General features: G+C 41.1%; 1 protein-coding gene across 9 annotated transcripts in view; it reads right to left on the bottom strand.

Moving 5' to 3' along the window:
- Nucleotides 1–13623, bottom strand: part of RALGAPA1 (Ral GTPase activating protein catalytic subunit alpha 1) — a 265484-nt gene that overhangs the window by 210384 nt on the left and 41477 nt on the right. For all 9 annotated transcript variants that reach the window (XM_051822764.3, XM_051822761.3, XM_089309745.1 and 6 more), the window contains exon 4: nt 8320–8377. In XM_051822764.3, coding sequence (XP_051678724.3) covers nt 8320–8377 — 58 coding nt within the window. The remainder of the gene's footprint in view (nt 1–8319; nt 8378–13623) is intronic.

Below are 13623 nucleotides of genomic sequence, written 5' to 3'. Positions count from 1 at the left end.
TACTGATTATTAATTCTATGGCAGTTCCATGATTGGAAGTATCTTCTCATGACTAATATCTCAGTCATGTTTTTGTTGGGGAGGAGGTATTTTGTGATTCATAAAAGTTGTAAATTTTAATACAATCCAATCTCTGATATTTTCCTTTTTTTATGTATACTTACTTTTTCTACTTTAATGTTGGAACAATAAAACAAGTATTTTCTTCAAAAAGTTTAAAATATTGCTTTTCACATTTAAGTCTTGAAATCCAGAAGATATTTATTTCTGTGTGTGGGAAGAACAGAATTTGTTTTTTCCCAAATGGTTAAGCCATCGTATTACTAACTCTTTAGGGATTTATAACACTCAAATAAACTGTAATGCCATTTCAATCATACTTTAAGTTACCAGGTATAAGCCTATGTCTCTGGGTGACTTCAATGCTCTGCTTCATTAATCTACTATATTTGTTCATTCCCGACCAATGGTACTGTTATTATGACTACACCTCTATAAAATATCTTGCTAATGGGTATGGAAATATCCAACACTACCATCTTTTAGATTCCTAATTTTTAATTGTAAATTGCTTTGTGTTTGATTTTCCATATAAAATTTTAAATAAAAGTATTAAGCTACATTTTTAAACATCTTTACAAGAATTTTAACAGGAATTGCTATATTTATACTATAAAGTCTATTACCCATGAATATTGTGCAATATTACATTTGTTCTACTATTCTCTCGAAGATTCATATCATTGCCATACATTAATCTAACATTTTAAATAACAAAAGAATACATATTCTGTGTAAGCACATTGGAACAATTTTCAAGAGAGACTACATTCTAGGATATAAATAGCTTAATTACTTTAAAAAGATTAAAACCATCATAAATGTACTTTCTGACCACAAAGAAAGGTGAAAATCACAAAAGAAAAAAATATGTGAAAGTATCTTCTTTTGTTTGTTTCTTTTATTTGACAGGCGGAGTTACAGAGAAGAAGAGGCAGAGGCTGAGAAAAAGAAGTCTTCCATCCGTTGATTAACTCCCCAAATGGCTGCAATAGCTAAGGCTGGGCCAGACTGAAGCCAAAAGCCAGGGAGCTTCATTCAGGTCTTTCATGTGGTGCAGGGGCCCAAGCACTTGGGCCATCTTCTGATACTTTTCCAGGCACATTAGCAGGGAGCTGGATCAGAAGTGGAGCAGCCGGGACTCAAACTACCACCCATTTGGGATAACAGAGCTGCAGGCAGCAGCTTAACCCACTGTGCCACAGTGCCAGTTGTAGAAATTTTACAAAATAAGCATACTCTTAATTAAGTTATGGAGCAAAGAAGCAACCAAATGGGACATTAAAAATTATTTTCAACTGAATGACAATGAAAACACAACCGTAAAATTTATACAATACACTAAGGTAAAGTTTAGGGGAAATCATAGTGCTTTTTTTTTTATTACGGAACTCTATTTTTTTAAGATTTATTCATTTACTTAAATTTATTTATTTGAAAGGCAAAGCTTCAGAGAGAGAGAGAAAGGGAGGGAAGGTGGAAGGGAAGAAGGATCTTCCATCTGCTAGTTCATTCCCAAAATGGCCTCAACCACCTGGGCTGGGCCAAGCCAACACAAGGAACTCCATCCAAGTCTCCCACATGGGTGGCAGAGGCCCAAGTACTTGGGCCATCATCTAATGCCTTCCCTGGGAGTTTAGCAAGGGAGATGGATCAGAAGGGGAGCAGCCAGGACTGGAACCAGTGCTCCAATATAGGATGCCAGCATCTCTGAGATGCCAGCCTGGCAGGTGGCAGCTTAACCTACCCTGCCGCAATGCTGGTCCCCAAAATTTATACTTTCATATCAGAAAAGAAGAAAGGTATCAAATTAGTACCCAATGCTTATATCTTTAAAAAAAAGGCAATTTTTTTAAAGATTTATTTATTTATTTGAAGACAGAATTACAGAGAGGCAGAGGCAGAGAGAAAGGGGGAGAGGGGGCCTTCCATCTGCTGGTTTACACCCTAAATGGCTGCAACGGCTGGAACTGCACTGATCGGAAGTCAGAAGCCAGGAGCTTCTTCCAGGTCTCCCACATAGGTGCAAGGGCCCAAGAACTTGGCCCATCTTCTGCTTTCCCAAGCCATAGCAGAGAGCTGGATTGGAAGTGGAGCAGCCAGGACTTGAACTGGCGCCTATATGGGATGCTGGCAGCACAGGCAGCAGCTTTACCCACTACGTCACAGCACCGGACCTCCAAAAAAGCAAATTAAGTCCAAAGCAAGCAGAATTTATAACAAGATTAGAATGGAAATCAATGAAATAAAAAGCAGATAAAGAGAAAAAATGATACCAATAATTTTTGGAAAACATCAGCAAATACAAAAAACACTTAGCAAAACTGGCCAATGAGAAAAGACACAGTATCAAAGTCAGGAATTAAAGAGGGGACATCACTATTGATCCTCACAGGAATTAAAAGGAAGTAACTTGAACGACCTTATATCAACAATGATGATACCCGCTTCAGTGATGAAGCGGGTAAATTCCTAAAAGACACAGATTATAAAAACTAACTCTGGGGCTCATGCTGTGGCATAGTGGGAAGGCCGTCGTCTATGGTGCTGGCATCTCCTATGGGCGCCGTTCAAGAAACAGCTGCTCCACTTCCCATCCAGCTCCTTGTTAGTGCGCCTGGGAAAGCAGCAGAGGATGGCCCGGGGTGCTTGGGCCCCTATACCCACATGGGAGACCCCAGTGAAGCTCCTGGCTTCAGATCAGACCAGCACCAGCCATATGGTCATTTGGGGAGTTATCCAGCAGATGGAAGATATCTGTCTCTGTCTCTGTCTCTGTCTGTAACTCTGCCTTTCAAAAAAACTCTTTTTTTTATAGTTGATTTTTTAAAAAAATTTTATTTAAGGTATACAAATTTCATGTATTTCACATATATAGATTCAGGAACACAGAAATACTTTATTCTGCCCTCCCTCCCATTCAATAAATCTTTTTTTTTTTTTCAAAGAGAAATATAAAATCTGAATAAACCTATAACAAGTTTTAGAAAATAAGTAATAATTACAAATCTCACAAAGAAAAGTCCAGGTTCAAATGGTTTCACTTTCAAATTTTATCAAATATTTAAAGAAAAATTACCATGCATTCACAAATTTTTCAGAAAACAAAGGAAGAAGGATAACTTCTCAACTAATCTAAGAGATTATGAGTACCTTGACACTAAAGCCAAAGAAGAAAAATATAGAGCAACATCCCTCATAAACACAGAGGCAAAACTTTGACAAATTATTAGCAAATTTAATTCAGCAACATATAAAAAGGACTACAAATGCTAATCTTGAGACTTACCTCAAGGAATGTGAGGTTGGTTTAATATGTGAAATTCATTTAGTGAAATAAGTGATGCTAATACACAAAACTATCAATGACACTGACAGTGATTTTATCAACAGATAAAAAGCATTTGATAAGATACAACATACAATCATGATGAAAAACTCTTAATAGAGTGGGTGCTAGGCAAAGCAGTTAAGATCCCACTTGGGACACCTGGAACCCACTGTAGAGTATCTGGCTAAGGACTCTGGCTCCATTTCTAATTCCCGCTTCCTACTAAGGTGTACCCTGAGAGGCAGCAGTAGTGGCTCAACTACCTGCATTCCTGCCAACCACTTCTGAGACTCAGATGGAGTTCCTGGCTCCTGGCTTCAGCCCCCAAGTCCAGGCTGTTGTGGGCATTGAGGAGTGAACCAGCAGATGGAAGGTCTATTTCTCTGTCTTCAAATTAATTTTTAAGAACATTCTCAACAAATTAGGAATAAAAGAGAACTTCCTCAACTTGACAGGGCATTTACAAAATTACCACAGCTAGCATCATATAAAATGTTTCTAAAAGATTGCTTTCTGCCTAAAATCAAGAATAATGCAAGGAAACTTGCTCTTGCCACTTTTATTCAATGCTATACTAGAGGCACAATAATTAAAAAAAGGTACTAGAAATAAAAAATTAATGACCTTAATTTGTAGATGACATTGTACTATAGTTAAAAAATCCAAAGGAATACGTAAGAAAACAAAACAAGTTAATAAGTTGTAATAAACTATAGTAATACAATTAATTGGTGAATAAATAAAACATGGTATATCCACACAGAATATCATGCAGCAATGAAAAGGAATACTGATATATGCTGTAACATGAACAATCAAACAAAAATCATTATGCTAAGTTGAAGAAGTTAGATTTGAATTAATATAAATTGGGTGATTCCATTTAAATGAGACATCCAAAAAGACAAAAATTTATCTAAAACAGAAAGCAGACTGGAGGTGGGAACAGCAACTCACTATAAATGGGCTCAAGGAATATTCTGAGTTGCTAAGACTACTCTGGATTGTAGTCACTGCATATATTTAAAAGTCACTTGGAGGGGGGCCGTGCTGTGGTGTAGTAGGTTAAGCATCCGCCTGCAGTGCCAGCATCCCATATGGGCGCCAGTTTGGGTCCCAGTTGCTCCACTTCTGATCCAACTGTCTGCTATCGCCTGAGAAAGCAGTGGAGGATAGCAGGAGTATTTGGGCCCCTGAATCAGTGTTGAAACCAAGAAGCAGCTCCTGGCTCCTGGCTTTGGATCAGCCCAGCTCCAGCTGTTGCAGCCATTTGGGGAGTGAACCAGCAGATGGAAGACTGTCTCTCCCTCTCTCTGTCTCTCCCTCTTTCTGTCTGTAGCTCTGCTTCTCAAGTAAATAAATAAATCTTTAAAAAAAAAAAAAGTCATTGGATTGTTCACTTAAATGAGTAATTTTAATCTATGAAAATTATATAACAAAGCTATTTTTTAAAGATGTATTTATTTATTTAAACAGCAGAGTTACAGAGAAGGAAAGACAGGCAGACAGAGATCTTCCATCCACTAGTTCACTCACCAAATAGCCAGGCTGAAACCAGGAGCCTAGAATTCCATCCAGGTGTCCCAGGTGGGTGGCAGGGGCCCAAGTATTTAGGCCTTTGTAATCTGCTTTGCAAGACACATTAACAGGGACCTGGGTTGGAAGTAAAGCAGCCAAGAATTGAACCAAGGCTCACGTGGGAAGCCAGCATGACAGGTGGCAACATAATCCATTGTGCCACAACACCAGACCCTCAATAAACTATCTTTAAAAAAATCAACCAGAAGGGCCGGTGCTGTGGTGCAGAGGGATAACGCTCTGGCGTGAAGTGCCAGCATCCCATATGGGCGCCAGTTTGAGACCTGGCTGCTCCACTGATCTAGCTCTCTGCTATGGCCTAGGAAAGCAGTACAAGATGGCCCAAGTCCTTGGGTCCCTGTGCCTGCATGGGAGACCAGGAAGAAGCTCTTGGCTCCTGGCTTCGGATCAGCACAGCTCCGGCCATTGCGGCCAATTGGGGTGTGAACCAGCAGATGGAAGACCTCTCCCTCTCTCTCCGCCTCTCCTCTCTGTGTAACTCTTTCAAATAAATAAATAAATCTTAAAAAAAAAAAAAATCAACTAGAAGGGCCAGCACTGTGGCACAGTAGACTAAGCTTCCACCTGCGACACTGGCATCTCATATGGTCGCTGGTTCGTGTCCTGGCTGTTCCTCTTCAGATCCTGCTCTCAGCTTATGGCCTGGGAAAGCAATGGAAGATGGCCCAAGTGCTTGGGTCCCTGTACCTGCATGGGAGACCCAGAAGAAGTTCTTGGCTCTTGACTTTGGATAGGCTCAGCTTCAGCCAATGCAGTCATTTGGAGAGTGAACCAGCAGATGGAAGACCTTTCTCACTGTCTCTCCCTCTCTCTCTCTGTAACTCTACCTCTCAAATAAGTAAATAAATATTTTTAAAAAATCAACTAGAGGGGGCAGTGCTGTGGCGCAGTGGGTTAAAGCCCTGGCCTGAAGTGCTGGCATCCCATAAGGGTGCTGGTTCCGGTCCCGGCTCCAGCTCTCTGCTATGGCCTGGGAAAGCAGTAGAAGATGACCCAGGTCCTTGGGCTCCTGCACCCACATGGGAGACCCGGAAGAAGCTCTTGGCTCCTGGCTTCAGGTTGGCGCAGCTCCAGCCGTTGCAGCCATTTGGGGAGTGAACCAGCGGATGGAAGAGCGCTCGCTCGCTCGCTCTCTCTCTCTCTCTCTCTCTGCCTCTCCTCTCCTGTGTAACTCTGTCTTTCAAATAAATAAATAAATCTTGAAAAAAAGTCACCAGAGTCAATGATTTTTTCTCCTCAGTACACACACATACACACACACAGAGAAAAGGAAACATCTGTAGGATTTTTTTGAGTGACAGAAATGACCACTTACTTATTTTCTCAAGTTAGAGACCATTTTTACAATACTGTTAGTCATGACAACTAGGGAGCCTAAAGCTCCTTGGGAGACTAAATTCTACATTCCTCAGGAGACCCAACAAATACCTGCAGTTTGGATGTCTCAAATAGTTTCTTTGCAGACAACTTTCAAGGACTGTTTTTTTTTTTTTAAATTAGTATTTATTTATTTGAAAAGCAGATAGAGTTAGAGACAGAGAGTCTTCCATCTGTTGGTTCACTCCCCAAATGGCCGCAAGTACAAGGGCTAGGTCAGACCAAAGCCAAGAGTCAGGAGCTTCATCCAAGTCTCCGACATTACTGCAAGGGCCTAAAAACATGGGCCATTTTCCACTGCCTTTCCAGGCCATTGGCAGGGAGCTGGATCAGAAGTGGAGCATCCAGGATGTGAACTGGCACCCATATGGAATAACAGTATTGCAGGCACTGGTTTTATCTGCTATACCATAATGCCAATCCCAATGGCATTTTTATGATTATGAAATACAAAACAGAATTTCACTATTTTATTGAATACCTTATTTATGTGCTTATTGGTAATTCATAAATAGTTTAGTGTAATGTTTATTCAAATCTTCTGCCTATTTTAAAAACTGACTTGTTTTCCAACTATAGTATGTTCTAAGAATTCATTATATATTCATGGCAACATTATTTTTAGTCCAACTATACACATAAAAAAAAATCATTCTATGGGGGCTTATGTTGCAGCACAGAGGGTTAAGCCACTGCCTATGATGCTACCATCCCATATTGGAGAGTTGGTTTGAGTCCTAGCTGCTCTGCTTTTGATTCTGCTCCCTGCTAACACATCTGAGAAAGAAGATAATGACACAAGTGTTTGGGCCTCTGCCACACCATGTGGGAGAACCAAATGCAGTTCTGGGCTCTTGCCTTTGGCCTGGCCCAGCCCTAGCCATTGTGGCCATTTGGGGAGTGACTCAGCACACAGATCTCTCTGTCTCTTCTCTTTCACATAAATAAATAAATCTTAATGGAAAAAAATCCATTCTACAAGGTGTTACTAATTAGGATTTTGTCTTTTATAGTCACTGAATCAATATCCCTCTTATCCGTCCGAAAATGATAATTGTAGTAGCCTATATCATTTCAAAGCCTCAGAGATTTCATTTGCTAGAATTGATTAATAAATGCAGGGCCTAAATAAATCTATAACTCCCTTTGTAAAGACAAATATACACACTTTCACAAATGAATACAAGGTCTGTAACAAAAGGGCATGAGAATCACTAGCCATCAAGACTGGCATCATTGAAACCCTGAACCAAAGCCAGTAAGTACTTACCTGCAGACTCTTTCAACCTGAAGGGGGATAAGTAAACCTTACAAAGACAGCTCAAGAGCCCTGTGGTGATGCTGTGATTGTTGCAGAAGCAGACTCCAAGCCAGACAGCGTTTTGGCTTAGTTCCTGATAACAGAAAATCTGTCGCGTCCTGCCTACTTGGTCTCTGACAGTAATCCGCTGCAGGGTTTTGTTTTTTTGTTTTGTTTTGTTTTGTTTCTTTCTTTTCATCAGTTAGGAAGCCTTATTTTAGTCTTCGCAGCAGTAAGCTTTACAGTCCCCTCATCTCTCCAGCCGTTTTTCCTATGGACTAAACTGCCAGCTTATATCACTTGCTTACAAATGTGGTGTCTCTAACTTCTGCTCTTGGTACTTTGTATTTCTTTTCCATTTCTGATGCACAGAGATATTTATCTTGATGCGGATCCTGATTTATTTTCCAGCTTTACCATCACAGCTAGAGCATTCACAGTAAAGAAGGACGTAGATCTAAACAACTTATGACACCATCTAACTAAAAATCTTTCATCTGTATTTTTTATCTTATATTCCCAATTATTTCCTATATTTTGTTTTTACAAAAGCATAAACTATGAATTAATCTCAATTAACTACCAATTCTTTAATGAGCATTTTCATATACTATCACTTATTTCAAATGTAAAACATATTTAAATTACTTACCAATACTATGAAACTGCCATCGCTGATGAATCCTTTCTGGAAGAAGTTGTAATATTTTCTAAAAATCAATATGAATAAAACAAGAGATGAATAAAAAGTAATGAGTCCACATCCTGTGAAATGTGAACAGTTAAAGGAAACTTACTAAGTCCTTATAGTTTCTTATGTAAAAGATAGCATTATCAACACAAAATAGTCTTTTGAGCTAATCTGATAGTGCTGGAGCACTGATCAATATTTGAAAACTTCCCCAAACCAACAAGTAATACTGACAAAGACTTGGAACAGCAAATTACTAAAAGTTATCATTTATAATAATGATAGAAATTAAGGATATTTCTTATTATTAAGTACTAATTTTTTTAAAAAAGATTTACTTATTTATTTGAAAGTCAGAGTTACACAGACAGAGGAGAGGCAGAGAGAGAGAGAGAGCGGTCTTCCATCCAATGGTTTACTCCCCAAAAGGCCACCACGGCCGGATCTGCAGCGATCCAAAGCCAGGAGCCAGGAGCTTCCTCCAGGTCCCCCACACAGGTGCAGGGGCCCAAAGACTTGGACCATCTTCCACTGCTTTCCCAGGCCACAGCAGAGAGCTGGATCAGAAGTGGAGCAGCTAGGACTCGAACCGGCGCCCATATGGGATGCCGGCACTTCAGGCCAGGGCATTAACTCGCTACACCACAGAGCCGGCCCCCTGATTCTTTCATTAAAGATTTACTTTTTTATTTATATGAAAGGCAGAGTTGCAGAGAGAAAGAGACTGAGAGATCTTCTACCTGCTGGTTCACTCCCCAGTAGCCACAATGGCAAGGGCTGGACCAGACTAAAGCTAGGATCTTGGAGCTTTTTCCATGTCTCCCAAGCGGGTGCAGAGGCCCAAGCACTGGGACCATTCTCTGATGTTTCCCCAGGAGAGTTAACACAAAGCTGGATCCAAAGTAGGGCAGCCTCAAACTGGCACCCATGGGACGCCGGTGTGGGAGGCGGAGACTTGACCTGCCAGGCCACATTGCCAGCCCTAAATACTGATTCTTATATATGTCGAAATGCTAGAATTTCTGCATTGTAAATATCACTGATTTGTTTTCAGTTCTTCCAGATATTAATATTTGTAAGATTTTCCTCTTTTTTAAGTGATTCTTTCTACTGTTTTGCTAAACCTAGGGAAAATATTTTGATTTCATAAAAATCTCATCAAAATTTGTATTCAGTTAATTTACATGAACCTAAAAAAGCCCAGATGCTATTATGGATATACACATGAAAGTAACATTTCAAAATTTAGGAGCCCTAAACCAATCAGGATTTTTTCTTTTAAATTCTCCCCCATCAACAACAACCTTACCACTGAATTACTCTCTCAGTTCCCATCCACTTGCTCAATGACATTTGTGTTTATTGTTACTGCTAGTCTTATTACTGTTATTTAGCAATGCTATTAACCGAATACTCAAAAGGGCCAAACATTAAATATACTTCATGTAACTGTATCTCATTAATCCTTGCAACTATTCCAAAAAGAAGTTTATTAGTCTCATTCAATAAACGAGGATTGGGTTAAGCAGTGTGCTTCCATTAGAAAGCCAGAAACTGAGGACAGCATTATAGTGCAGTGGATTAAGATGCTGTCTACAAGTCCAGGGTCCCATATCAGAGCACCAATTCATGTCTTCACTGCTCAGTTTCCAGTCCAGCTCCCTGATAATGTATCTGGGAAGATGGCCCAAGAGTTTGGGCCCCTCCTACCCATGTGGGAGTTCCACGATCCTGACTTGGGCCTGGCCTAGCCCTGCCCATTGTGGCCATTTGGAGAGTCAAAGAGGGGATGGAAGATCTCTTTCTCTTTCTCCCCTCCCCCCATCACTCTGCCTTTGAAAATAAAATAAATCTTTAAAAAAAAAATTTTAAAAGATGGGGCCGGCGCTGTGGCGCAGCAGGTTAACGCCCTGGCCTGAACCACCGGCATCACATATGGACGCCGGTTCAAGACCCAGCTGCTCCACTTCCAACCCAGCTCTCTGCTATGGCCTGGGAAAGCAGTAGAGGATGGCCCAAGTCCTTGGGCCTCTGTACCCGCATGGGAGACCCAGAAGAAGCTCCTGGCTACTGGCTTCAGATCGGCACAGCTCCAGCCGTTGCAGACAATTGGGGAGTGAACCAACAGATGGAAGATCTCTCTTTCTCTGCCTCTCCTCTCTCTGTGTAACTATGACTTTCAAATAAATGTTAAAAAAAAAATTTAAAAGCTAGAAACTGTAAGAACAAAGATTCCAACCTCAATCTCAATATAATTATTTCCCAAATTTGTGCCTTTATGATTATGATCAAAGAATAATATTCATATTTTACACTTCTATGTCTTCCCTTTGATATGATCTTTAGTGTGCTCCATATAAAAAAAATGATGAGTATAAAGTTCTTCACAGAGGCCGGCGCCACGGCTCACTAGGCTAATCTCCTACTTGCAGCGCCAGCACACCGGGTTCTAGTCCCGGTCGGGGTGCCGGATTCTGTCCCGGTTGCCCCTCTTCCAGGCCAGCTCTCTGCTGTGGCCAGGGAGTGCAGTGGAGGATGGTCCAAGTCCTTGGGCCCTGCACCCCATGGGAGACCAGGATAAGTACCTGGCTCCTGCCATCGGATCAGCGTGGTGCACCAGCTGCAGCGCGCCGGCCGTGGTGGCCATTGGAGGGTGAACCAACGGCAAAGGAAGACCTTTCTCTCTGTCTCTCTCTCTCTCTCACTGTCCACTCTGCCTGTCAAAATAAATAAATAAATAAATAAATAAAGATCTTCACAGATAAATGCTGGTCTCACAGAACTTCCATAACCTTCTTTACCTTTGCCTTCCCTATCTATGTCTCCCACAGCCAGCCAACAATTATATATTATATAATCTCTCTCTCTCTCTCAATCTCTCTCTCTCTCTCTCTCTGCCTCTCCTTCTCTCTATGTAACTCTGACTTTTGAGTAAATAAATAAATATTAAAAAAAAAAATGGAGGGGGCTGGCGCTGTGGCACAGTGGGTTAATGCCCTGGCCTGAAGCGCCGACATCCCATATGGGCACCAGTTCAAGACCTGGCTGCTCCACTTCCAATCCAACTCTCTGCCAGGGCCTGGAAAAGCAGTACAAGATGGCCCAAGTCCTTGGGCCCCTGCAACCGTGTGGGGGACCCGGAAGAAGCTCCTGGCTGCCCATTGGCACAGTGCCGGCCATTGAGGCCAATTGGGGAGTGAACCAGCAGATGGAAGACCTCTCTCTCTCTCAGCCAATTGGGGAGTGAACCAGCGGATGGAAGACTTCTCTCTCTCTCTCTTTCTCTGTCTCTCTGTAATTCTGCCTTTCAAATAAATAAATAAATCTTAAAAAAAAAATGGAATGCCAAGGTATAGCAAGTGGCAGCTTACTTAACCTAAGGTACCACAATGTGTACACTTTAAAAAAAAAAAAGAAAGAAAGGCCGAGTTAGAGAAAGGCAGAGGGAGAGAGGGAGAGAGAGACAGAGAGAGATAGACAGACAGACAGGTCTTCCATCTGCTGGTTCACTCCCCAGATGGCTGCAATGGCTGGAGCTGTGCTGATCCGAAGCCAGGAGCTTCTTCCTGATCTCCAAGGACTTGGGCCATCTTGTACTGCCTTCCCAGGCCATAGCAGAGAGCTGGATCAGAAGTGGAGCAGCCAGGACTCAAACCAGCACCCATAAGGGATGCCAGCACTGCAGGTGGTAGCTTTATCCACTACACTACAGTGCTGGCCCCCCAAAAATATTTCTAACCATGATTCAATCAACAGATGAGATTTAACTAGATTGATCAAATTCTTCTGGACTATACCAAAACATTCAAAATACAAAACTATAAACCATCTTCAATTAGTAGCTGGTAAAATACACATTCTTTAGAAAGTCCAGACTTTCTAAATAACTCCAAAAATTTTTTTTAAGATTTATTTATTTTATTCAAGAGTTAGAGAGGGAGAGGGAGACACAGAGACTAAGAGATCTTCCACCTGCTGGTTCAATCCCCAATGGCTGCAGTGGCCGGAGATGAGCCAATCTGAAGCCAGGAGCAAGGAGCTTCTTCCACCACAGGTCTCCCACATGGGTGTGCGGGCCCAAGGACCTGGACTATCCACCGCTGCTTTCCCAGGCCATTAGCACAGAGTTGGATGGGAAATGGAGCAGCCGGGACTCGAATCAGTACCCATATAGCATGCCAGCACCACAGGTGGAGGCTTAACATACAACGCCACAGCACCAGCCCCTCTAAATTCTTTTTAAAGATCAGAATACTACTGTGAAATTTACCGATTAAGGAGCACAGAGTTATTTTAAAAGGGGGGTTTAGGACAGCCGTTTAAGTCACAGCTTGGGATGGAGTGTCTAGTTAGAATCCCAGGTTCTCTGTTTCTGAGTCCATTTCCTGCTGATGTGCATCCCGGCAGGCAGCAGGTAGCTTAAATACTTAGGCCTCTGGCACCCATGTGGGAGACCCAGGTTGAGTTCTGGATACTGTTTTCATCTGGCCCGGTCATGGTTATTACAGGCATTTGGGGAGTGAACCAAAGGATGCAAGATTTCTTTTTCTTTCTGTCTTTCAAATAAAAATGAAATGAATAAAAATTTTAAAAGGGGGGAAGCCTTAATTTTTATGATTGTGCTATAAATAAAACTCAAGTTTTAGTAGAGCATCAAATTTTACTCAGGCACCCTCGAATTATGTTTCCTTCTATTTATAAAGACTTGCCTCACCCCAATTCAAAGTAAAATGACAATGATTAAAACATCTAAATTTTATACCAGTTGCAATGAAAAGCAGTTACAGCAGAAATGGTAAATCCTCTAGGTATAGAACAGTTATATACATATACTCTCTAAGGTAAAAATGAATTATAGATAAGAAAAAAGAAAAAAAAGAAGCATTTGCATTAACTGTCCACAAATTAAAACTTTCATTATTTACAAGCGCTTGGAATATCATACTAATTTTGTGCTGACAAATGTGTAAAAACACAGTTCAATTTATACCTAAAAATATGTGATATACCTCAAAAAAAGACACAGAATACAGATTAGAAGATTACATTTAGTTATTGAAAAGGCTGGCAGATTCATTGTGTTTTATTATAAAATTTAAAATTTCAATATATTCAGGGCTGGAGCTATGGCTCAGTGGGTTAAGCAGCTGCCTGCAATGCCAGCATCCAACATAGGTGCAGATTCAAGTATAGGCTGCTCTGCTTCCAATTCAAATCCCTGTTAATGTGTCTGACAGTGGAGGATGGCCCAAATTCTTGGGTCCC

The sequence above is a fragment of the Oryctolagus cuniculus genome, chromosome 12 (genome assembly GCF_051225735.1).
Source record: "Oryctolagus cuniculus isolate XC-2025 breed Fujian yellow rabbit chromosome 12, ASM5122573v1, whole genome shotgun sequence".
Lineage (NCBI taxonomy): Eukaryota > Metazoa > Chordata > Mammalia > Lagomorpha > Leporidae > Oryctolagus > Oryctolagus cuniculus.
The sequence above is the reverse complement of the archived record's forward strand: the minus strand, read 5'-3'. Positions and strand labels throughout refer to the sequence as shown.